The 27,987-nt window shown below is 38.6% G+C and overlaps 2 protein-coding genes across 4 annotated transcripts in view; one reads left to right on the top strand and one right to left on the bottom strand.

Moving 5' to 3' along the window:
- enox1 (ecto-NOX disulfide-thiol exchanger 1) overlaps positions 1 to 9,411 on the bottom strand; it is a 109,901-nt gene extending 100,490 nt beyond the window's left edge. For all 3 annotated transcript variants that reach the window (XM_082175049.1, XM_082175047.1, XM_082175048.1), the window contains exon 1: positions 8,859 to 9,411. The gene's annotated coding sequence lies outside the window, so the exon portion shown is untranslated. The remainder of the gene's footprint in view (positions 1 to 8,858) is intronic.
- Positions 9,412 to 18,047: 8,636 nt separating this feature from the next.
- Positions 18,048 to 27,744, top strand: lacc1 (laccase (multicopper oxidoreductase) domain containing 1). The gene is made up of 5 exons (XM_082175063.1): positions 18,048 to 19,002; positions 20,557 to 20,735; positions 20,905 to 21,070; positions 22,728 to 22,953; positions 26,467 to 27,744. Exons 1-5 carry the CDS (start codon positions 18,453 to 18,455, stop codon positions 26,633 to 26,635), a joined length of 1,290 nt encoding a protein of 429 aa, XP_082031189.1. The 5' UTR covers positions 18,048 to 18,452; the 3' UTR covers positions 26,636 to 27,744.
- The last annotated feature ends 243 nt before the right edge of the window (positions 27,745 to 27,987 follow it).

Genomic DNA, 27,987 nt, shown 5'->3' on the forward strand with positions numbered 1-27,987 from the left:
ATGCAAATTTCATCACCAGAATAATATGCGTGTCACATATGCACATTAAATTTGTTTTAAATATGTTTTGCACTAATCAGTTGGCCCAGGTCGTTAGTTTCACAGTAGACAACGAAACTAAAGAGATGAACAACAACAACAAAATACCGGAGACTGAAACAACAACAGATGTCCGCATTTACAAGTGCTTGTGTGAGGGAGTTATGAGATAGCCACAAATTAATTTAAAAGAAGACAAAGACATTTTTATCAGTCATAACTTCTGGAGAAAAATAGCGCAGATACTGGACAAAGATGAAACTTTCTAGATAGCATGTGTTTGTGCACGCTATCAAATGGAATATACTTTGAAAAGTTACGCATTCGACATATGCATACGCTAGCGTACGTGTAAAAAAACGCAGTATATTTTGGGCTTAAGAGTCATTAGGCTGAGCTTAGTTTCTCCATATAACACGGAGTAACCAAATATGTTACTTAACCAAAAGAAAAGAAAATATAATTCAATAAAGTCCAATTTCCCAGCCAAAATAAAAACTAACTAAAAAACTAAACACAGTAATTAAAAACAGAGCAATTCCAATACGGTCTTGGCACCATCGGTGCTCTGGCCCTAACAAGAATGTAATGACAGAAAATACATAGCCTGCAATGATTTCAGGTAAAAAAATTATTCTACAACGGTAAAAATACAGCATTACAAACAGAATGCTGAATAAAAATAAAATAAAAAAAGAGAGGAAAGAGGCAATATTTACAGTGAAAATAATGATGTCAAAAAAAAAAAAATCCCAACAGTGTAGATGCAGACCCATAATGAGTATGTTTTTGGCCCTTTCACAGCCCTCTTGCAGCATGCAGAATGGAAGGATTGAATAACCAAATGAGAGAGACGCGCACAGCAAAAACCATTAACCCCCATTCCTGAAGGCTTCTGCATCACTGCCTGCTGCACTGTTTGCAGCCAGAGGTTTGTGTGTGTGTGTGTGTGTGTGTGTGTGTGTGTGTGTGTGTGTGTGTGTGTGTGTGTGTGTGTGTGTGTGTGTGTGTGTGTGTGTGTGTGTGTGTGTGTGTGTGTGTGTGTGTGTGTGTGTGTGTGTGTGTGTGTGTGTGTGTGTGTGTGTGTGTGTGTGTGTGTGTGTGTGTGTGTGTGTGTGTGTGTGTGTGTGTGTGTATGATAATCTCTCTGGCCACAGGCTGGTAATGGGGAGACAGACGGTCTGTTCCTTTTCCATAGCACCCCTGTCAGTGAGAGACTAAGCAAATGCACCTCTCAAGGCAAAGTAGCATAGCTGAAGTCACGCAGCACTCTCTCCTGAAAAAATAAATAAATAAATTCCTGTGCAGTCGCCAAAATCTTGACTTTCTAACTGACATGAAACCCCAAGAGATGGAGGAAAGAATCGTCCATTTTAACAGCCAGACCCTGCCGTTCAGAAATCAACTAGAATGAAAAAACACTGTAAAAGCCACCCATGGACAATTAACTTTAGCACTTAAAATGTGTAATTACAACAAAAGCTAGTTGAATAGAAGGCACATACAGTCATTCACAGTTAATTATTGTAAACAGCTCTCTTTAAAAAGAAAAACATTTCCCCATTTCTCCTCATTGCCGTTTAATTAGTATAGCTGTGATTCTTTACTGGATTTAATTCAGAAATAAGATTTTACATGAACGTCAAGTGGCAACTGGCAACCCAACATTAAAATTGCTTTATTGTGTAAAAGTAGACACAATTTCCTCAAATGTGTATATATGTATAATATAATATTTATTCTATTTATTCCTTTTATTCTATCTTATTTATTAAATCTCCTATTAAATGTTTATTTCCAAAACAAATACTTTTTGCAACCTCCTTTTTCCAAGCTAACAGGTCTGAGTCTTCTCTTATAATGCCTGATGAGTTTGGAGAACACCTGACAAGAGATCAGAGACCATTCCTCCATACAGAATCTCTCCAGATCCTTCAGATTCCCAGATCCATGTTGGCGCTTCTTCTCTTCAGTTCAGCCCACTCATTGTCAATTGGGTTCAAGTCAGGGACTGGGATGGCCATTGCAGATGCTTGGTTTTGTGCTCAGTGACCCATTTTTGTTTTGATTTCGATGTTTGTTTTTGGATCACTGTCCTGTTGGAAGATCCAGACATGGCCCATTATAAGATTTCTAGCAGAGGCTGTCAGGTTTTGATTTTTTATCTGTTGGTATTTGATCGAATCCAAGATGTCCAGGACATCTGGCAGAAAATTAGGCCCACAGCATTAAAGATACAGCAGAGTATTTAATTTTACACATGGGGTACTTTTTTATCCCTGTATGAACCAAACCCATATTAAGTGTTTGCTGCCAAAAAGCTCTTTTTTTCTTCTTCTTCTTTTCTCTCATTGTGGCATCATGGATTCGATCAAATACCAACAGATAAAAAATCAAAACCTGACAGCCTGTGCTAGAAATCTTATAATGGGCCATGTTATCTTGGAAAAAGGAGGTTGCAAAAAGTATTTAATAAAAGGGGGCAAACCCAAATGGGTTCCCAATGTGTTTTGGAGAAAAACCTTTATTTCATAATGTGATTTCCCCCCCACTTTCAATTCTTTTACTTCAATGAAAGGTTCGATTTTTGTAGATTTTAATAAAATATCAAAAGGATTAACAATGCAGATTTATTTTTTACAGCCATCTTTGATCATATTTACCAAGGGGGCAAATACCTAAAATGCCTCTAAATGCCATCTGAAATTTTCTTATAGAATGATCATTTTTATCAAGCTCGTATATTTAAATTCAATAATTTCACTTAAATGGAAATGAAGATTACCTATTAATTGTCATTTAAGTGAAATTACTGAACTTAAATATACAAGCTTGATAAAAATGATCATTTTATAAGAAAATTTCAGATGGCATTTAGAGGCTTTTGCATCTGAACTCTTCATATATATATATATATATATATATATATATATATATATATATATATATATATATATATATATATATATATATTGCTTTCATAACTAGTTAGTTCTTTGCATTTATTCATGCATTTATGCATGCATACTTTTCATTCAGTTACTTACAATTTGTTTGTAATGAGTGAAATTTACTACCAATTTCTGAGCAAAAAGTAAACCCTACAGCAAACACTTTACAATAAGGTTTCATTAGTTAACATGAACTAAAAATGAACAACACTTCTACATCATTTATTAATCTGTGTTAATGTTAATTTCAACGTTTACTGATATGTTTTTTAAATCAAAAGCTGTATTTATTAACATTAGTTAATGCACTGTGAACTAACATTGACAAAGATTTTAGTTTTTTGTTTTTTTGTAACCAGTAAACAAGTCTGCAACCCATTTTTGGTTTGCGACCCACCAGTTTGACTCCCACTGAAGCGGCTCCTCATGTCCTGCACTAACCCAGCCATGTTTATTCAGAGATCTGAAAGGCAGCAAATTGCATTTCCTGCTCGCTTTATTCCATGGATCTCCATATGAATTAAATTATAACTTGATTTATTGCCAAGCTTTACTTCGGGGCTCACAGCCCCCCCTCCAGAGGATAACGCAGCTTATTGTGGCAGAAAAGCCGTCCCAGAAAAACATCCTAACATCAAAGGAGGCTTTAATAACTACTGCTTTGAGATGCAGTGAGATACAGTGGCTTCAGAAGACAAGTGTGACCACAGCCATTCGGACACGGCACATTGGGCCAATTACTGTCTCGTCAACAGCGGTCATGATCATGTGTTAAAGTACAGGGGGTCTAGATTAGATGAATATAAAAACGCCTAGTACTGCTAAACTGAGGAGACAGCTGGCATGGGGGCCAGCTGAGGAAAAGCATGCATTAACGTCACAGTGTTCTAAATCTGTAAGTGAAAGTGTGACATAACATATGAGAGTAGAAAAGATTTAGCAGTTATACTTCAAACACATAGTCAAACAGATTGCAAGCCTGCAGGGCCGTCCGTGCAATTGGTGTGACCACCCCATATTTGGGATGGCCTGGCGTGCATTCAGAATGTCTTTGCATTAGACATATACACTGAACAAAATTAAAAACACTTTTGTTTTTGCCCCCATTTTTCATAAGCTGAACTCAAAGATCTAAGACTTATGTACATAAAAGGCCTATTTCTCTCAAATATTGTTCACAAATCTGTCTAAATCTGTGTTAGTGAGCACTTCTCCTTTGCCGAGATAATCCATCCACCTCACAGGTGTGGCATATTAGACAGCTGATTAGACAGCATGATTATTGCACAGGTGTGCCTTAGGCTGGCCACAATAAGAAGGCCACTCTAAAATTTAGCACACAGCACAATGCCACAGATGTCGCAAGTTTTGAGGGAGCGTGCAATTGGCATGCTGACAGCAGGAATGTCCACCAGAGCTGTTGCCCGTGAATTGAATGTTCATTTCTCTACCAAAAGCCGTCTCCAAAGGAGAATTTGGCAGTACATCCAACCGGCCTCACAACCGCAGACCACGTGTAACCACACCAGCCCAGGACCTCCACATCCAGCATCTTCACCTCCAAGATCGTCTGAGACCAGCCACCCGGACAGCTGCTGCAACAACCGGTTTGCATAACCAAAGAATTTCTGCACAAACTGTCAGAAACCGTCTCAAGGAAGCTCATCTGCATGCTCGTTGTCCTCATCTGGGTCTCGATCTGACTGCAGTTCGTCGTCGTAACCGACTTGAGTGGGCAAATGCTCACATTCAATGGCGTCTGGCACTTTGGAGAGGTGTTCTCTTCATGGATGAATCCCGGTTTTCACTGTACAGGGCAGATGGCAGATGTGGCGTCTGGCGTCGTGTGGGTGAGCGGTTTGCTGATGTCAACGTTGTGGATCGAGTGGCCCATGGTGGCGGTGGGGTTATGGTATGGGCAGGCGTATGTTATGGACAACGAACACAGGTGCATTTTATTGATGGCTTTTTGAATGCACAGAGATACCGTGATGAGATACTGAGGCCCATTGTTGTGCCATTCATCCACGACCATCACCTCATGTTGCAGCATGATAATGCACGGGCTTTGTTGCAAGGATCTGTACACAATTCCTGGAATACTCACCGGACATGTCACCCATTGAGCATGTTTAGGATGCTCTGGATCAGCGTATACGGCAGCGTGTTCCAGGTCTTGCCAATATCCAGCAACTTCGCACAGCCATTGAAGAGGAGTGGACCAACATTCCACAGGCCACAATCAAGTAAAACTGCACATTTTAGAGTGGCATTTTAGAGTGGCCTTCTTATTGTGGCCAGCCTAAGGCACACCTGTGCAATAATCATGCTGTCCAATCAGCATCTTGATATGCCACACCTGTGAGGTGGATGGATTATCTCGGCAAAGGAGAAGTGCTCACTTACACAGATTTAGACAGATTTGTGAACAATATTTCAGAGAAATAGGCCTTTAGTGTACATAGAAAAAGTCTTAGATCTTTGAGTTCAGCTCATGAAAAATGGGGGCAAAAACAAAAGTGTTGCGTTTATAATTTCGTTCAGTGTATATAGAATATATCAGCCATGTGCAACACGGACACCTTGTGACTATAATTTTCCTCAGTTGATCTTTACAATCTCTGTTTTGCTCCGCTACAAGTAAAGGATAATGAGAAAAGCAACTGTAGAAGAATTATCTGCACATGAGCCTAATTGGACTCACTTTTGATAGATGGAAAAAACACAACTTAGGGAAGACATCAGTATGGCATTCTTTATAGTATGACTGGATTTGTAAACAATATGAATGTGCCAGGGAATGTTCCCAGGTTTTTCTTACGCTTTGTAATATCTTTCAGATCTAAACCATAGTATTGGCATAATTCTATTAAATCATCACAAAGTGAGGCTTTGCTTCATTTTCATGAATCTGCAATGAAGTCAATACAGATGGGAATGCTTATTACCATGAATTACTTTCAGAGAAACATGTGCAATCTTTTTAAGTGAAAGCTACAAATGGAGCAAATACGGGTTACACAGAACACGTGGAGCATATGGGCACATGACAAACTAAGTATTTGGATGATATTTCTATTATACTCTAATTCCACAACCAGTTCATTTCAATCAGTGCATGTCGTTCTTGGTATACAGTGCCTTTGAAAGAAAAACAGCAGCAATAAAAATGCTATGACTATGATCAGAGGCTTTCAGGAAGAAGATTGCTTAAAACAGACTACTGCATCATTCTTATAGCACACTTAAGGATCTCACTTAAGGATCTCCTTTTTCTTCATCTAATGCATCAGTCAATTTTTGTTTGCATTAATCTGACTGCATGTTTATATTTATACCTATTATGACCTTCATACATGGATTTTAGGCCCTGGTGAGACTAAAAGCAACACATTTAAAAAATATATACACTTATAAATAAATAAATCAGTCTTCACATTATATTTACTGTAATGTGAATCATATCCCTCAAAAAAAAGAGGGATGACAGAACCAGATTTGGGCCCGGAGTCAAATCTCTTGTGCTTTTTGCACCCCTAACTACAAGTATTATTCATGTATCATAATAAATAGCTGGCCAAGCATTCATAAAGTCAGTATTAAATATCATTATTTCTTCATCTTCACAGCTTTTTGTTGTAGGTCCAACTGCCAGCTCTGATTAAAGTGTGGATTTGGTTATTTTGCCCTGATTTTGCTTGGCCATCCATAAAGAACTAATTTGCTATCGTTTCAAAACCGGTTCTTGTTGAGGTACTTCACTGACCCAGAATGGAAAATAATGTTATAACTATAACACATTCCAAGTTCAGTGCCTCATAACAATGACGGCCCCTTAAGATTTCTTAAGCACTTTCCCCCACTGTAACTAATAGGTCAACAGAAATTTGCAGGCTGACTTTTGTTTATATTCCAATCTGAATGAAATCAAACCATTTCTAATCCTCAATTTCAACAGAAGACTGGCTTCTTTTGTGATACTACATGCTGTATTACTACAGTTGCATTAATTGTTCAGTGGAAACCATTGCATATAAAGCAATGTGCTTACAACTGCTTTTACACAAAGGTTCAACATGCAAGTAATTAAAATCAAGCAATTTACATTTTGGACAGAAATTGTCCAGCTGGTTTGTATTTCTTGTCGGTCAACAAAAATGCTTCCAAAAGAAGCCAATGAAAGCATCAAGCTTTGCACGTAACTAAGCAGCACACAGGCTGAAATACGGACTGGAACAGCGTATATGAGTGGAGCGGAGTGACAGATATTTGGCCTTCCCCGTTGAAAGTGCTCTGTAATCACTCTGCTCAAAATCCACTCCTGGTTTCTGCTCAGTGCACAATAGTGAGAGAAGCGCAGCGCAGTGATCGAGGAACGATATAAACATAACATACATGCATAATACACGCACTTAGAATGATACTTGCTACTTTCACTGTGTAAAGGTAAATAAATGTGACAGCACCATTACTCAAGACGAATCGGCTACTCATTGAGATAACCAAATATGAGAACCAAAACAAAGTGTAATTTAAAATAAATCATTAGCCACATATTTAGAATGTTAATTTAAAGTCAGCATGAAACAGAAGTGGTGATAGTCATTTCTTCTCTATTGTAATGTATGAGTAAAACGGCTTCTCGAACAAGAAAAGATGTAGGGCGGGACTTGATTTTGTCCATCAGGAATTGATTGGATCGTTGTGTTTTGCTATTGCTGTGATGTCATGTGAGTGACAGGTTGCCCCGTCCTCGCACCGGTAAACACGTCATTAGAGAAGAGAAGAGAAGAGAAGAGAAGAGAAGAGAAGAGAAGAGAAGAGAAGAGAAGAGAAGAGAAGAGAAGAGAAGAGAAGAGAAGAGAAGAGAAGAGAAGAGAAGTCACTGCAAGAGGGAGGGGAAGTTATTTGATTAAAGATTATAAGGGCACATGAATTTAAACCCAAAAAATGCTGATGTGCACAGATAAAACATTTATAATAAACTGCTATATTCCATAAAAAATAAGAATTGTCCATTTTGATTTCATAGTAAATGAAAAAAAATAAAAAATAAAAATAAATATGTGTTTGTTTGTTTGGTATAAGATTAGTGTCATATGAAACGTGCTTATAAATAAAAAAACAGACATAATGCAAAAGTTGATAATCAGCTCGCTGAGAGGTCGAACAGACGAGAGTAAATAACTTTGGTTTCTTGTAGCGTTGAGCCGCGAACTCTCTCCATGGTGCTGAAGCGGTTGCCCAGGTGACATGACGATATCAAGGGCATCGGCGTTTCTACAGAGAACCATCTGACGCTCGCGAAACCCCAGCGATTAATACACAAACTACACAAATGTCACGACATTCAACACTTCTCAACAGAATTTAACCAACGTATCTTGTCTTCAGCTAATTTCAAAAACATATCAAAGCCGAGAAACTTATTGTTTGTGACCGTCTTTCGTTTCTTATCACTAAATAAGGTCCTTCATTGAGTCTGTGTAGCTTTCTTTCCAGTGAACTCTGTATCCAAAACAAAACATTTGCGCGTTGAACTTTCAAAACTGATACAATATTCAACATACAACCGCTTATAATAATCATTCTGTGTCAACAAGTATTTCAACAAGTAATAATATGAATTCCGTCTCAAGTGAAACGCGCGCAATTTAGAAAATATATAGAGAATGTTGACAAAATGTAGTAAACACGCGGCTCGTAAATGTTATTGATGCTTCGATAGGGGGAAACAGTGTGATGGAGCTCAGCTCAGTCTGATGAAATGAGAAGAATGGGAACTAGCAGACGCTATCAGGGACTGGGACGGACACAAGGAGCGAATACAGACAACAGCAACATTGAAGAATGAAGAACGACTCTTACCGGTCTGAATAAAGCCTCTTCCGAGCTTCGGTGCGATTCGGCGGAATAATCCTGCAAAATAAAGGTGAATGAAGCTGAATGGCGAAACCCTGGCCGTCGTTGCTCTTCAGTGCTGCTGCATCTGACGGCACTGCTGCTGCTTCCACGCGCTGAGAGCGAGAGACTGACTGAGACTGAGGCGCGCGCGACACGGATCAGCGTGCACGAGTCCACAGCGAACTGCCTCCACTGAACAGTTCATTTGCGTTTTGATCAAATTGATGCATATTTTTTACAATATTTTTCTAAAAACTGGCAAAGAATCTAAAGTCACGATTGAGTCCGTTGTCTGACGTGTTATGTGGCCAGTCTGTTTGTCAGGAAAAATAAAAGTTCTTACACCAGATTTTTTTTTCTGGATTGTTTTTTTATCCAGTAATTTCAGTAGTAAGTCATGCAGTCAATATTGTCATTCATGCGTGTTAAGATTATAGTACTATAGTCTGACTCGCACTATAGTAGGCTACTAGTGATGGGGGTCTACTAGTAGCCTGCTACTATAGTGCGAGTCAGATAGTACTATCTTAACACGCATGAATGACAATTTTCACTGCATGACTTACTTCTGAAATTACTGAAACTGAAATTTAGTGTGACTTTTTTTAGGAGTATAAATCTAAATTTGCTGTTCTTTGGATGCATTCAAAACTTTTCAAGATTTAGTCCTGTGACTTACAATTAATATGATGCACGTATAGAATTAGTTGCTGTGATCTGTTTAGTGTTTGTGTATTCATTTTAAATTAAATTCACAAAGCTCAAGATCACAGATACAGTGTGAGTGATTTTTAACAGAGAGGTTATTGCACATTTTTCAGATCAGAGTCAGAGCACCATGGCTGATCAGGGTAAAGGCAAAATCATCTGGTTATTGTACTCCCTCTGTTGGCCACTGCTGCACACGTCGATATTTGCTAAATGTTTTAGGTAGCCTATCAAATGATCAACTATGACACGTCATAAAATTACGAGGAAGCATTGAACCATGATGTAAGGTAAAGCGGGAAACAAATACGTTTCCTGACTGATTGGTCTTTGAATATCAGGAGAAAGTCAAAGGCAATGATTAGTATTGCCATTGTGGAAATGTTTTCATTTGCATGACATCAGTATGGTGGATTTGATCAAATAGCCTAACTGATCTAAGAAAATACATGGGAATTTCACTAATATATGAAAGCCCTTCTTAAGCCTCTATAGAGAATATAACTCAACAAAATTAAACCTTTAATCTACATGATCTTAAACTAAATTATATTGTCCTGTGACTGTCTCACTTTAGCTTGAAATTTTAAAGTAGGCTAAATAGTTTCAGGTAAAGTGGCGGGACATGTTTAAAAACTGTTTATATTAATGCTCATTAATTATCATATTATTATGAACTAACATGAACCATGTCATGCAACAGTCTGGACTGGCTATTTCAATAAAAGTCTATTGTAAATAAAGCTCAGACATGTGACTCTTCTGATGGTATAGCATTTTTGAACCATTGTGCTCATTTTATGGATAAAATGTAGTTCATTTAACTGTATGTTGTCACTCTATATGTGGTGGAATCCTGCTGTTTATTGATAGACCTACTGATTTGAGTATTATACCTTTTGGGGAAATGTGAAATTTAATATAAAGTAATAAAAAGACATTTTACCCAACACATCTGTACAGGAAAATGGTAGGTCTATTATATGGTCCTTAAAGGCTTTTCAGGACATTTAAAATAAAACACTCATTAACAGTTGAATTCAATTCAGTGTTTTTTTTTTTTGTTTTTTTTTGTTGTTGTTGTTGTTGTTGTTGTTGTTGTTGTTTAAAGTTATTACCTGAAACTGGCCTGAATGTATTTCAGTGTGGTTATATTGTTTTCTCTTGTTACCCAACAGCTACAGAAATATAATGATATTGTAATTTGTGGAGGATAGAATTCACAAAAGCAGTTTTTAACTCGGAGTTTGTAATCAACATCCACTGCTAGAGAAAACAAGCAGTTGTGCCCCTGTGAGCATTGTTCTCCATAAATGATTTCTGTGAAATAGAAAAAAATACGATAACTTCTTTAGTTATTTCCTGGGGTTTTCTCTTGGGATCAGTGCAGCACAGTACAACAATAACTCCTAACAATAATCATCACATAATTACTAATCTCTGACAGGCTATAGCAGACTTTGGAAATCGTTTATGGTTACTCATGTAACCCTGATTCCCTGAGATATTGGGAAAGAGCATTGCTTATGGGGAAAACTCAGTTTTCTCAGAATCCTGAATCCTGATTGGTTCACATCTGTGCAAGTGCACAGACAAATGGCATTTCAGCCCACCGAAAGGGGTGTGGTTGGCTGCCTATATTAGCCATGCAGAATCTTCATCCGTCAGAATCTTACGACTGAGGAGCGGATAGAATGACTCGCTGTGCATCGTAGTACCACGGCAAGCTATGCAATGCTCGTTCCCGTTATCTCAGGGAACCAGGGTTACATGAGTAACCATTAACGTTCCCTTTCGATACATTTTCCTCGCAATGTGTTTTATCACAAACACATGGGGAACTTAATCCAATAGCACCATGCTACGAGAGCAGAACGAAAGCCGTTCTGCGAGCCGTCAGCTTAGGGGCGCTCGCTTGAGGGCCCCATGATCAGCGGCATAATTAGAAGCTCAGACTGTGGTTGGAGCCTGACTACATGGTACACAATTTTAGACTTTTAGACATTTTAGACTGACAACACCCATGCTTGAAGAGCAGGGATGTCCAGGTTGTAAAATCTGATGAAAGTGGACAGAACAAAGATATCTGCAATAGAGATTCTGCTGATGATGGTCCTGATGATGGCTACATGAGGGAAGGTATAAAGGCGCAGACGAGGCCATTTCTGGGCCAGCGCGTCCATTTCCTTTGAGAAGTACAGTATATCTAACAGTGGGAATTCTCTTTCTTAGAGAAGAGATCCACATCCACCTGACTAAGGGGGCGCCATATCGCTTTGACTGCCTGGGGGAGGAGTCTCTATTCCGCTGGGGGGTGGTCCGCCGTGTGACAGCATGTCTGCTCCTCAATGAGCCCAGCACGCGAACCACCCTCACTAAGCTGAGTTTCCTCTGTACCCATAGGAGGAGATGGCTCGCCAGTCTTTGCATAAGGTGAGACCTGAGACCTCCTTAGTGGTTTTTAAAGGAATCCACCGTCTTGTTGTCCAAACGGACCAGGACATGATGACCACTGAGTTTTGGCTGGAACTCCTTAAAGGGCCAAAATCACTGCAATCATTTCTAGGCTGTTGGTGTGCCAAATTGACATAGTAATCACCCATGAGCCGAAGGCTATTCCCAGCCCATCTTGGAGGCATCTGTAATGGCCACTTTCCTCTGAAAACCGAGCCCAGCGTGACCCCATCCTGGTAAAAGCAGGGTGATTTCCAAGGGACCAAGGCTTTGATGCAACCATGGGTCACCTTGAGAGTGTATTGGTCTGTGCGCCACGCATGGGGTAGGACAAGGCCCTTCAACCAGAGCTGAAGTGGTCGAATGTGGAGCAGGCCCAGAAGCTTCTGAACCTGAAGCTTCTTGAACGAGGTTGACATGCTCCTGATTTTCAAGGTGCGCTCCTGTGAGAGCCAAGGCTGCATTTGTACTGAGTCGAAGACCATCCCCAGGAATGAAATTTGTTGACTGGGGAGCAGCGAGCTCTTGCCAAAGTTGACCCTGAAGCCCAGATTCTCCAAATGGCTGAGGAGCTAGGATTTGTGGGCGCATAGCTCCTGTTCCGATTGGGCTAAAAGCAGCCAATCATTGAGGTAGTTGAGTATGCAGATTCCTGTCTGTCTCAGAAGGAAAAAGAGTCTACACACTTTGAAGGTCTGTATATTGGTATGCCACCCCCGCAAACGTGAATCTCAAGAACGGTCTGTCGTGGGGGGCTATTTGGACATGAAAGTATGTATCTTTCTGATCCAATGATATAAACCAATCCCTGGGGAGAATTTGCGCTAGGATTGTTTTATAGTTAACATTCTGAAAGGCCATCTCATGAGGGCGCGATTCAGACATCTCAGATGGAGGATGGGCCTGAGGCCGCCATCCTTCTTGGGGACGAGGAAGTCAGGGCTGTAAAAGCCTGGCTTACTGTGTTCTGTGGGAACTTTCTCCACGGTGCCTTTTTCCAGCAGAGACTGTATTTCTGTTCTGAGGACATGAGCACGGCTGGTTGTAGATTGGGGCCTGACGGCGTGGCTGCGCCGGCCGGAGAGGCCACACATAACGGCAAACAGAAGATGCAGACAAGAGGGAAGAGGGAGTGGGATCTGTGTGGGAGCTTTATAAGCAGTACTTAAGCTTTCTGAGGGAAAGTGTACGGCTCTTTGTGTTCTTGCAGGGCATTTGCATGTTTAATTTGATTGGGTGTTTAAGAGAAGAACATTCAAGATTCTTATAATACTAATGTGTCACAGAGTTAGCAAAATGTAATGTAAGTTCACAAATAGGGAACGAAAATTGGAGTTCATAGATACCAAACATGCTACACTTGTGATCATAGCATAGTATGCAATTCTGAAACATTAATCCAAAAGAGTTTGAATTAATACTTAAGCCAAACCTTATAAAAGAAAAATCATGAGATGGAAAATTGGATACATGTTTATACATTTCTCAAGTGGTTATATATAGAATAGGTTTATATATAGAATTCTATATATTTCTATATTAAAATATATATAATTTTGAAAGGGTTTATTTGTCCTTCTCAATGAGAATTGAGTGAGTCCCAAAACTCTCTCTAAATTATGTTTTATTAACAAAGTTCGGGAGGAGCAGGTTCAGATAATTAACCAAATTATGCACAGCTGGAGATTAATCAGTAATCAACTCAATGACAGAGTATAAATTCACAGCAGACCTATCTCTGTTCATTGAAAGTTTGTCAGCATCCCTCCTCCACCCCATCTCCTCACTTCCAGTTCCATCTACACTTACCAACTGGGGGGAGTACTCTGGGTTCGGGTCTAACTCCGAGCTCGGAGGCCTCCCCCTGGACAGCACGCCAAATATGCATAAACTTATTGTACTAATTATATGTAGATGTGAACTCGTGAAATTCCTTTGGGTCATAAACAGTCTTAGGGCCCTATCATACATCCGGTGCAATGCGGCACAATGCGTCGCAAGTGTTTTTTGCTATTTTCAGCCGCAGTTATAATTTTCACGTCCTGCGTGAAAATGTATAAATAGCAAATGCATTTTTGTTATTTAAAGGGCGCATTAATAATATGTGCCTATAGGCGGGTGCACAACGTGCGTACACTCTGCTTATTACACACACAGGGACGCACAGCAGCACACAAACATGGCAAATATAAAAAAATAAAAGGATTACAATGTAAAAGATTATTATTGTGGACATAAAGATATGGTGGAATCCGGCTTGTCCCGTAGATGGTCTGCTTGCGCGCTTTAACCTCGTGCACGAGCAGATCCGTTTCCTCTCTGGAGACGCATTCAGTCTTTCCGCTTGCATGGCGGAACCATGTAAATTGCGAACGCCTTAGTCAAGTCAATAGAGGCGATGAACTAAGGTCACCTCTGCTCACGACATTTCTCTTGTAGCTGCCTCAATGAGAAGATCATGTCGACTGTTGATCTCCCTGCTCTGAATCCCCACTGAGCTTCAGGATATACGCGTTCTGCTAGTGACTGTAATCTGTCTAGTACTACCCGGGCAAAGGCTTTCCCAACTATGCTGAGAAGGGATATTCCACGGCAGTTGTTACAGTCACTACGGTCTCCTTTTTTTTATAGAGAGTGATGATGATGGCGTCACGCATGTCCTGGTGCACTGCTCCTTCTTCCCAGCACTGTAACAGGAGCTCATGCAAATGGTGAAGAAGAACGGCCTTCTTCCCAGCCTTGATGACCTCTGAAAGAATACCATCGCTGCCTGGTGCTTTGTTGCAGGCTAGAGAGTCGATGGCCTTACAAAGTTCTTCCATAGAAGGGGGATCATCTAGTTCATCCATGACAGGCAGGAGGTTGGTGTTCTCAACTGCTGAGGTAGTGATGATGTTTTCTCTTCCATAGAGTTCCTGGTAATGTTCCACCCATCTCTCCATCTGTTTGCCCCAATCTGTTATAATGTCTCCCGAGGAGGACTTTAGAGGTGCGACCTTGGTAACGCTTGGGCCGAAGGCCTTCTTCATGCCATCATACATGGCACGGATGTTACCACAGTCAGTTGAGAGTTGGATTCACTGACAAAGATTTAACCAGTAGTCGTTGGCGCAGCGTCGAGCAATCCGTTGGGCATCATTTCTGGCTTTCCTGAGAGCTGCGAGCGTCTTCTCTGATGGCTCCCTTTTGTAGCTGATCAGAGCTGCTCTCTTGGCTGCGATGACTGGCTCAAGTTCCAGAATTCCTGCTTCAAACCAATCCGGGTTCTGCCTCTCTTTCTTCCCAAAGGTGTCCACGGCAGAATTTAAGATTGCGTCACGGATATGATTCCATCTTTCTTCTGCGCTGCCCGTTGGGCAATTTCTGAGGGCCTCTGTGATGGAGACAGCGAATCGCTCACACAGATCTGGGATTGTTGTCCTTGCTGTATTGATGCGTGGGTGTCCTTTCTGCTTCAATCGGTGGATCCGTTTCGGTTGAAGGTGCACCTTGCTGCAAACCAGTGAATGGTCGGTGTCACAGTCAGCGCTGTGATAGCTGCGTGTAATGAGAACACAGTTCAGTGAGGCTCTTCTGGTGATAATGAGGTCCAGCTGATGCCAGTGATGGGATGTGTCCAAGGGTGTCGCCAGGATACCCTGTGGTTGGGCTTGGTGGAGAAGAATGTGTTAGTTATGCAGAGGTCATGGTAGGAGCATAGCTCAAGCAGTCTCTGTCCGTTTTCATTCATTCTGCCAATGCCAAAATGACCAATACTGTGGGGCCAGGAGTCACAGTCATTTCCCGCCTGGGCGTTGAAGTCCCCAAGCACGTACAGTTGTTCGGTGGGGGAAATTCCTTTAATGATGTTCACAAGTTTCTCGTAGAATTCTTCCTTGGCCTCGGCTGGAGAGCTGAGTGTAGGAGCATAGTCACTCAGGATGTTCACTGGGCCTGTGGAGGTTGAGAGGCGAAGGGACAGGATACGGGCTGTACCTTTTGCTGGCAGTCCGACTGATCATAGCAGAGAGTTTCTGACTACAAATCCAACACCATGCAGTCTTGGTTCGTCTGGTTCCTTTCCCTGCCAGAAGAAAGTGTACTCCTGTTCCCTGATGCTCCCATTTGAAGGGAGTCTGGTCTCCTGTAGTGCAGCGATGTCAATGTCCAGCCTCAAGAGCTCACGATTGATGATTGCTGTTTTTCTGGAGTCATCAACCTGATCAAGGTCTTTGGAGAAGCCAGGGCACATAGTCCTGACATTCTAGCTTGCAAGTCGCAAGATAGGTGGTAATGCTTTTTTCTTTCTTTGCCTGGTGCAAAGTTTTCAGTCTGCTTGTCGGTCTGTTCCCTTCTCCAAGCAACCAATGAAGCAGGCTGACTGTGGCGGGTCAGCACCTTACTGGCTGGGGGCTGCCCAGCTTGAGGCGGGCGGTAGCTGACCAGTAGGATTTCAATGATCCCTCCCACCGTTGGAGACAACCCGTAGCGTCTGAGTGTACGCCAATTCACTCTGGACTTATCACTCGTAACTGCTGCCTCCCGTGTTGTTTTTGTCGCTGCGAGCAGCGATACTGGAGTGGCCTCTCCAGGACGCATAGCCTGGACACGGTGTACGGAGATCCTGGGCTGCCCACTCGTCAGAATCCCCCTCTCGGCCTCGCTAATGGGGTCCAAAGGAGTGCGAGGAACGACATTTGGCACCTGGCTTGGCTGCAGGAGTTGCCGGAAAGGTGACAAGTAGACATTCTTACCGCCTTAGGGGCTCCACTCCGGATTGGGCCTGGCGGTGAGCCATTGTCTGATGGCTGTGAGACTATTTGACCCATAGCTGGGGGTCTGTTCATGGAGATCAGGGTTTATCCACACGCCGGTGGGACTGGCATGCCGCATGTCACCACGAGGAGGCACTACATAGGGCTTGTCTGTGGAGAGGCTATGTACTGGCAGGGGAGACTTACGCACACTGCTCTCTTTTCGCATGAGCTAGCCAGCGGTAGAGGCTGGAAGCTGAATGTGACAAGAACACAACATACAGCACACCACACTAAACGCTTCAACAGACCATTTGACACAACATTAAAGGGGCATTAAAGGTTAAAGGGGTTTAATAAAGACCTTCTAAAGCGAAGCGATGCATTTTTATTAGAAAAATATCCATATTTATAACTTTATAAACTAACGGCCGTACGCAAGGTGAGTTCTGGCCGGAACAGTGACCTCTGACCCGACGCATGACGCATTGACGACTGCAGAAGCGGTTTAAAACGAGAATTTTTAAAGAGAAATGTCAGGGGAACTTGAGTTTGTTGCCCAGCCCTGTTTGTTTGAACCGCGAGAGGCATCTACTCTCACCTAAGCTTATGCTACTCCTACATCCTACATCAAGCGTCAGGTCAGAGGTAACTCTTCCGAACTAGACCTAGCCTCGTGTACAGCCGTTACCAGAAGCCATTGATTATAGTTAATAAAGTTTATAAATATGGATATTTTTCTCACAAAAACCCATTGCTTTGCTACAGAAGGCCTTTATTACCCCCCTGGAGCCTTATGGATTACTTTTATGATGGATGGATGTGCTTTTTTGCGCTTCAAAAACTCAGGCACTCTCCTTCACTCCCATTATAAAGCTTGGAAGAGCCAAATTATTTTTTAATATAACTCTGATTGTGTTTGGCTGAAAGAAAAAAGTCATAACCTAGGATGGCTTGAGGGTGAGTGAATTATGGAATAATTTTCATTTTTGGGTGAACTCTAAACCTTTAAGAAAAGTGCCAAGCTGAATTTTTGTGCCATCTAATTGTTTAAAAGAGAAGTCAAATGTGCCTTTACCCTGGTACGCCTTTAGCCACGTTGTACTGCATCTAATATAAAAGTTTGTGTGTGTGTGTGTGTGTGTGTGTATATACTGTGTATGTATATATATATATATATATATATATATATATATATATATATATATATATATATATATATATATATATTATACTCTTATGGGCACAATGCAAGGTTCTTTGACAATGTCAGTTAAGTCTCAGAACACTCTTCAATGTGGAAGTTTATGAGGAAATCTCATCTGACAGCCTGCATGTCTAAAAAACAGCCAGACAACGGGTAAAATGAAAATCATCAAACTGTAGCATGTGACTGGAAATTCTGTGTCTGAGAAATGTCTATCATACGTCGCGTGAGAAATAAATCAATGGCTGTGCATGAGGCGCTCGTCTGGTGAGGAGTTTCCACTGAGGGCGGCGCTACACTCTTTTCCGGAAGTGATTGGGACAGAGGAAATTTTATTTTCGGGGTAAATAAAAAAAAGTTCCTCGTTTGTAACTCATATAACCAGGTGTGGTATGTTTGCACGTCCACATAACTTCCATTCCCGTGAGAGCGAAGCAAGCGTGTCTGTGTGCGATAATGTCTGCAGTTACTCTAGTGGATCTCACACATATCCGCAGTTCAGAATACGACATCTGTGTGAAAAGGCGCATCAGCAAGTTTTGTGCACTGACCGGGAATGGCTCACAGGAACCGGTCTTCGTCATAGCGGATCCAGAGAGCTCCGTGGGGACTGACAGATTTCCAAGAAGCTCTGTTCTGGAGATGTTTATCGGTTTCAGCAATTCCCCACAGGTCCTGTGCAAAAGCTCTCTTTCTGCCTCGTTATACTCATTCAAACAGGCTATAGACAAAGAGGACATTAGTAATGTGAAGATCATGACCTCGAGCCACGGGAGAGCATTGTTTCAGGTCTACCAGGAGCTCCTCTTCACTTCTGCATATAGTTTTGAGTACAGTATGATGTATGACAGTGTGTCCTGTGACTCGTGTCCCATGGGTATCTGCACACACACAGACATCAGCACTCAGCAGGCAGCTGACGCTAAACACGAGCTCTGCACGTTTCTTCAGCGCCTCCCAGCGGTCAAAGGAGATATTACACTTCTCGGGTCTTCTGTAATTTCAGGTTGGCGGTGTTCGTCTTCATAATCACATTATACGCGTATTTAACTTTGAGGTTATACTTAAGTAGGTACTATTCATTATGATTTACTTTGCATGCTTTTTATTGAACTAGTGATATAGTAAAAATGTGAAAGTTATGTTCACTGTCTACAAAACAGGAACTATATGAGATTGAGGGCTGGCATAGTTTAATTTGGAATAATAAATATGCAGTAGGCTAATACAGTTACAAATTTTCAGTGAATTTATTATTATTTTTATCTTTAAAACTTTAGTTGTAAATGCTTATGCTTAAATGTTTGAAATTAGTTAAGTTACACTTATAAATTGTCTACATACGAATTTATATTTTTTATTTATAAAACTAAATAAAATGCTATTTAAATTATTAATAAAAGTATTATTATTATTATGATTAAATCTGTAAAGCCTGACATATGAAATAATAAGAAACATATTTTTTAAATGGAACCGTTTATTTTTATTTTTTTAAAGAAATCTAACTATTATTTCATAGTATTATTACATTTAATTATTGATATTATTATTATTATTATTATTATTTAAACTGTAAATCCTGAAATATTAAATAATAGTAAGAAAAACTATATTTTTTTAATGGAACGATTCATTTAAAATCGACAAAAATAGAAAAAAAATTGCAAAAAAAAATCTGAACAATGTTTGCGTATGAGTTTTATATTTTTTGTATGTTTTATGGCCCTTGTATGATATAGCAGAATATGGAGCTCATATTGAGGAAAGAACACATCATTTTATTCATTGACCCAAATTGAGCAAAAATATGCAGTTTGGTGGAGATATTGTTATTTTTATGGCCAAAAAACTCAGATTGAATGTACCTTGTAATTTAAATAAATTAGATTTTTATTACAGGATTGTCACAATATCAGTGGTCACTCTATACTTTATTTTAAGATGATATTTAAATAGTTTTATGATCAAATCAGTGTATGCTAAATATATAATGCAATGCAATACAATGATGATTGACAGATGAACAAATAAATGCTCCCCAAAAGCCTGTTGTATCATATTTGATACATACATTTTAAGATTTTTTCTTTTTTTAATTATGTATGTATAATCAAGTAAACCTAAGATGCTTCAGTCCAGTAAGTGTTCATTCAAAAATATTCAAACAATATAAAAGTTATTACGTTTTAAAATATTTTAATGCAAAAAGACACGTGTAACACAACCTGAAGAGTTTTTTTCAACATTTTTACAATTACACTAAAAAGCCTCTTTTTTTTTTTTTTCGCCTTCCTGAGAAAGTATAAACTATTTTGTGGTCAGAAGGCATGCAGTAGATTGTGTACAACAGGTTTCCCAGCAAAGTTTTGATAATGTTGATCATTTAGAGGCCTTAGAAATTCATGTGTTAAATTTGTTCAATTAGGCTTTGTGGGATTAATGGATAATTGGAACAGATAGTGAAGGAAACACAGCCAGCGAGTGTTGGTGGTGTGAAAGTTAAGAGTAAGCAGAGACAAAGAAGCAGCTGATATATCTATTTCCTTCTCATTCACAGACTGCTTTGGTCATGGCTTCACCACTCGTACTGGAGGAATCTCCTACATCAGCACCCTGAGCTCACTGAACCTCTTCTGTAACCCTCGGCGCAAAGACTCCAGAGCTGTGGTGTCCGAGAACCTGCGCCGGCTCGGCCTGAAGGCTGGCTTTACCCCTCAGCAGTTCAACCTCATAAAGGTACTTTACCACAAAGAAAATATGAGGAAGTCAGTCTAAGAGCAAGCAGCATATCATAACTTTAAACACATACCACTGCATTTCTCCATTCTGCCAAAGAAGTTCTGGCTCACTCATTGATCTTTCACACTAAACATTTTCTACATATTGCATGTGTTATTGACTTCAGTGCAATCATGCCAGTGATGTGTGGGTGATGGGCAAAGCGGCCCCCGACAGTTACGACGGGATGGTGACCAATCAGGTGGGAGTTGTCATAGCAGCTCCAGGGGCCGATTGCATGCCATTGCTCTTCACTGACCCCGTGAGAAAGGTCATTGGAGTGGCACATGCAGGTTAGTCTCATCACAATGCAATGCTCCTACAAATAGACTTGATTTTCTTAAAAAATATATATAATTTCTACTTTCGTTCTTTTGATTTTAGGGTGAAATATGAAATTTTTTCAATAAGACAGGTTTAACTCACCTAAATACACTCAATAATAATGTAATTGATATTATTATGGTTAGTTCTGCATAAACTTATAGTGATTCAATTCAAAAATGCGTTCCATTCATTGTAGTAATTTGCATGGCACTGCGAACGCCATAAAAGGAATAAGAGAATAATATCACTTCACTGGAAGTGGAGAAGGAAATTTACCCACCGGTCATTGCACTTCACTCCAGTACTAAAGTAGCTTGAATAAAATAAACGCAGTGAAAATGAGTTGAGGCTCAAGCAGTTTAATTGAGCTTATTTGTCACCTTACAGATATAAAGTATAGAGTGACCACTGATATTGTGACAATCCTCTAATAAAAATCTAATTTATTTAAATTACAATTACAAATCTGAGTTTTTTGGCAGTATAAATAACAACATCTCCACCAAACTGCATATTTTTGCTCAATTTGGGTCTCTGAATAAAAGTAATGTGTTCTATCCTCCTCAATCTATATTCTGCTTTATCATACAAGGGACATAAAACATACACAAAACATTAAACACTTTATGCAAACTTTGTTTAGATTTCTGTTATATATAAATTAATATTTACAAAACTTTAAATAAGAGTCTGACAAAGTCTGACATATGAAATAATAGTAAGAATATAAATATATTTATAAATATATATATATATATATATATATATATATATTCTTACTATTATTTCATATGTCAGGCTTTGTCAGACTCTTATTTAAAGTTTTGTAAATAAAAATAATACATTTATATGTAGGCAATTAATATTTGTGCACTAAACTAATTTCAAGCATTTAAGCATAAACATTTACTGCAAGAGTTTTAAAGATCATAAGAATTATAGTTTCAACAGGCTTCCATAGTTTTGAACATGGTTGTTTGAGGGGTATAAAGTGCATGAGACTCGACAGTTACAGTGCAATTATCATGATTATGGTTAACCAAGATAAAATACATATCTAACCGAAATGCTATAATTATACAGTATGTTATATTCAATAATATGTTTTCAATATGTTATCAAGAAAAAAATAATTTCATATTAGACATCAGAACAGACATTTATCACTCAGTTTAGCGCTTTCAAAAATCACAATTTACATGATTTAAATGAATAATAATTTAATATTTATATAAACACGTTATATACAATACACACGTATATTAAATGAAAGTACATTATTTACAAAAGTATATTATGTCATCATATAATAAGCGCGACTCAAGTTTCATCTGCGTGATGGCATTGCAGGCTGTTCCAAATTAGTGCATTTTGACTGACAGACATATAAATCAATGTGTTTTATGTGAAATTCAGTAATTGGAGTCCTCCGTGAAGGGTTAATGTAATTGAGTTTTTCTCAGTGCTGTGCTTGCATAATCCTTGTTCATGCAATTTCAGAGTTAGATACAAACAGTATAATCATTTTCTGTGTTTATACACAACATCTATGCCAGAAATGATGTGACCAGCTATAGCATAATGGAACAAGTGTTTATCTGGTATTTCTTGTGTGTGTCCCAGGCTGGAAGGGGACCCTAATGGGAATTGCCATGTCAACAGTGAATGCCATGGTGTCAGAGTTTGGCAGCAGTCCTGCAGACATTGTGTGTGTGATCGGGCCTTCTGTTGGGCCATGCTGCTTTACTCTGGAGAAAGATTCGGCCGGAGAGTTTCACGCCATACACCCAGACTGTGTTAGAAACATGGACTCATCTACACCTTATGTCGACATCAGACTCGCAACCAGGTAAAGGTCAAAGGTCAACCAGCGGAATCCTGGTTTGACTTCAACTGTTCTCCAGAGACCTGTTTTATTGATCCCTCAGTCCTCTGTGTCACTCACGTAGGTCAAGTCATTCCCTGAAGTGACTCACAGTAATGAACACCTCAAGAATGAAGGTGATTTATGTAAAAGGCAATATATCACTGTTAGAATATTAGCAGAAACAAATACTGATGATTTCCCAGGGGAAAGTGGACGCACACATGTATGCAGACTAAAGCCGGGCTCAGACTACAGACTACATTGCATCATGCACATAAGGACAATCTTCACCGATTGTCTTCTTTCCGATCTCAAACCTGCACACACAACAAGATTTGAAAATCGTGGCACATCACACACTACAAGATATTCTTAAGATTATAATGCCTGATTTAGTACCTCACAGGGAAGTGGATGTAAACTAAACGGCACCCCTACGGAACAAAAATATATTAGATTGGATTGTTTATTATTGTTATATATGGGAATATACTGCAAAATATAATGCAATGTATTACATAATACTTTTCCGTGCTTATATTTTTCAATATACTGCAATATATGCATTGACCATGTATGGCTATATATTAATGAATATAAAATATTTATAAATGAAGACAAAAACAGCATTACATGTTATATTTACAAAGTTTTATCCTTTATTGTTTACATATATTGCACATACAAGTTCCCATATAAATGTGAATGTATGTTCACACATATATATATATATACACACACACACACATTCACGGAATGAGTTACAACAGATTTCTAGTTCCCAGCATGCTTTGCTTCTGACTGTTAAAGGAGAGCAAATGTTAAAATTAAGTGTTATTTAATGTGTTTTGCTCAATATTAATATAGGGGGAGATTATTGCTCTATTATTTTTTTATTTAAAAGGTTTTCTGGTATGTGTGAGTTTTTGGGGTTACTGTTGTGCTGAAGATTAGAGCCTGTGGTTCGGATGACAATTGGCCTAAAACCATCAAGACTATAATTTCTATATTTTAAAAGTAATGGCTGTATATTCCTCAGCAAAGTGATAGTCTCTTGGTTAAATACTTTAGTACATGCAGATGTGCTTGTGCTGTTGTCAGCTAGCTTGAAAATATGAAACATTTATAATGTAAATAATTAAAACAATATAAGAAATGTATAACATTATATATTAAATGCAATATATTACACATGCAGTAGTACCATATCTGATCACATATACATCTATATATTATGAATATACTGAATATAACTGAATATAAAATCACATACATTATGATATATTAGTAAATATATTGTCACAGATTTTTCAATATATGAAAAGCGTCAATTCCTTATGTATTATTCAATATATTGTAATATATTAACACAACATATTAATCTGTGTATTTTCAAATATACTGTTAAACCATTTAATATATTGACCATTCATATATGGGAAATATATTTTCGGAAAAATAGAACCGCCTGATGCCCTGGACACTATTTTTTCTCAGAATGTCGGGAGGGCATAAATCAGGCCTAAATCTTCCTGAAACTCCTGTAGTCTGAGCCCGGCTTAAAGGCACCCACACACTACAAGATAATCACACCGATTTTGGGCCCAATTCTTCCCTTCCGACAATCCTAGATAAAGTCCTGATTATCTTGATGGGTCTACAGATTATTTTATTGATTTTCCTGTTGTGTGATGTGTATTAAGAGTGATTGAATCTGCTCGGAAAAACATCTGGGTCGCACAGATCTCAAACCGTAAATTTCCAACATGTTGAATATTTAAGATCAGAAGTTCTTTTGTTCTCGCAGGCACTCTGTAGATTATCACGTGGAATGAAACGATACCCAAGACAAGGACTTCTTCCAATAACACAACTTCGCCCAAACCTAACACAAAATCAGTCCAAACATCATTATCTTACTGCCCGTCGTCTGCCATGTTTGTTTAACACCAAAGTCACATTTGACCGCAAGAGATTTTGTGAGATTTCCAGTGTTTACATTTGGGACTCTGGTTGTTTGTGGATTGAATCTGTTAGTGTGTGTTGTGCTGTCTTGAGCTGTGTCTCAATCAGCTCCCTAGTTCAGTAGTCAGGGCACTGATCAGAGAGTTGGCGATTTGAAGGGCTGTCTCAATCTCAAAATCCTTCCAGTGCACTGAAACTTTCGCTCCCTAAAAAATTTTCATAAATAATAATAATTAAAAAAATGGGACCCCCTCGAAAATGAGATGTTACATCTCAAGGGTCTCCTTTCAATCAAATTCTAAATTCTAAAAAAATAAAGTCCAACAATGCACCGTGAAACCCAGGGAGCATCGATGTTCACTATGTTCCCTTAACGGAAATTCTGAAGCACGAAACTTAAATCATGTGAGCCAACTCACTGCACATAATGACATGCGATAGATGTTTTCTAAAATACAAACCATTATTTAATTATAATTAAGCATAAACATACACCTCTAGACAGGTAATGAACATAATCTAGCTAATATTTAAAATGTATTTACAGCTGAAATGTTGCACGTATATATGTAACAAGCAAAGTATTTATCATTATTGTACTTTAAATAACATACAAAATTAATGTTTTTCCTAAATACCAGTAGTGATGTTGTACAATGAGGATGTTGTCATGTCACTGGACAAGTCATCAAGAAAAAAGTCATCGGTGTCCCGATGTGTAGTGAGCCAGCTTCCTTAATGTGCTTACCAGCGCCAAATTCATCTACAGGATATACTGATTCACGAGCTAGGAAGCTAAGGAACTGATTGAGACGCACCCCTGGTCACATCGCGGCACTTCACACACTATAGGAACAAAACTGTTACTGTAAATCTGAGTTTTTTTATTGTCATGTTTGGTCTCTCGCATTTTGAAAATCTGATAAGAGTTTAAAAATCTTGTAATGTGGGCCAGCATTAATTCCAATGGTAGACTTTTCATTGATTTGATCTTTTAACATATATACTCTGAAGTGTAATCTTCACTCCTCTTAGATTTCACAGGGTTATTATAGTTAACTAAAACTGAAACTAAATCCTTAAAAAAAAAAAAAGTTCATTACTTGAAATAAAATAAATGTACCTGAAATTAAACATTTCTCGTTTTAATTTCATTTCATTAAATTAAAATTAAAAAGCAGAATATTAAAATAAAATCTTATAGAAAAATAGTAATAAACCCTATAATAGTATCCCAGACAGCAAAATAGAGTCACTCCTGGGCCGTTTGTACCAGATGTGGGCCGAATCTGGACCGACACTATGTTGCTCTCTGTGATCTCAATAATACTAAAATAACACTGTGTCAGGGTTGGTTTAACTATGTAAAGCACTTTAAGTTGCTTGCGCTATTAAAATGAAGCTTATTATAATAAAAAAAATAATAAAAAATTTAACTTTTTTTCTTTAAGATAATTCTAAGAACGTTACTTTATCTTGCATCTATTAAACTGCATCATGTCAACCAACCAATCATGCTTTGTCTTTTAGAATTCTGCTGGAGAGAGGTGGGATTAAACCTGCACACATCGAGGACATCAGGATCCCACATCAGTCTGAATCCACACTGTGCACTTCATGCCATCCTGAATTATTCTTCTCACATGTAAGAGATGGACTCAACTTTGGGACACAAATGGGCTTTGTGTGGATCAAATAATCCTGCATTCACTGATTGATTGTGCAGAAACATTACATTCACATGTGTTTATTCAAGAAATGCATCTAAAAGCCAGTACATCAATTTACTAATATAATAAATTAATTTGTATGGGATTACCACCGCTTGTGGCAAACTCAAATATGACGCAGCTATGAACATTGTCACTTGGTATGTTCACAAATGGACATGATTTTTTTTTTTTCAACATCAAGATTTTAGACTGAAAATCTTCTCATTTTAATAAGAGAAAGTGTTTGTTTAGATGGTCACCCAGTTTTTCCACTACTTTTGATCAACTTTTTGCTGATTCGTTTCAATAGTCCTGGAGTGTGACAAATGGACTTTTAAAAATATAAATATTCCATGTATGTTCCACTATTTTGACATGTTCTATGCTGCATATTAACTTATTTTATGTTTATTAATGCTGGTAATCTCTCTTGCAATAACATGGATGCATCACACATGACTGAGGAAGTAGCTTCACATAAACGATACACATCTATTTATAGTTGGAGGTAAAACTTCCCTTTTTAAAAATTCCTTGAAGGCTTACTTCCCGTTCATGTCCTGATTGGCAACATTTTCAAGAGATTGTAGATTAGATTTTGTCACTCTTCAGGACTCAATAAATGGTGACTTAGCTATAAAGTTGGTGACCAATAAGGTGGCCAAGTTATAAAGACTTTAAATAAAGTAATTACCAGTAATTTTATGACACCATTAAATAGTAAAAATTTAAAAAAATATATATATATATATATATATATATATATATATATATATATATATATATATATGGCCCTTTTCAGTGAGTGCAATGTCATGATGTCAACAACCAGTTATTGGAAGCTGCTGAAAGAAACCTCCGTAAAATATGTAATTCATGAACTGTATGTTGCTATCTGTCAGTATGAGAGTGATTTGTGTTTTGTAAATTAGATGTTTTTAATTGCACAATCTATTTTAATGAACTGTGAATGTACACCAGAGGGAGCTAATTGTTTGATTTCTTTCGTCTTTGCGTGAACATTATCTTATGAATGAAATGTTAGTAAAAAATTTAATCTGTAAAAAAAAATAAAAATCATATCACTGTGAAAGCAGCTCCTAGGATCTTGTCATTACGCCAAACCTAAGATGTTAAGCTTGAAACTGTGGGATCACATAGCCTATTTTTTATTGTATTCTAATAATTATGTATAACACAATTAATAGTACTACATGTGTAAAATCACGTGTACACATATATTTACCCCCAGGTTTCACAGACAAGCCTTAAGCCTTGTCCCAGACTAAAATGCATGTGAGCTGTTTTAACTGAAATCAACTAGCATATCTTAAATATG

The sequence above is a fragment of the Leuciscus leuciscus genome (assembly GCF_965113295.1).
Source record: "Leuciscus leuciscus genome assembly, chromosome: 7".
NCBI lineage: Eukaryota > Metazoa > Chordata > Actinopteri > Cypriniformes > Leuciscidae > Leuciscus > Leuciscus leuciscus.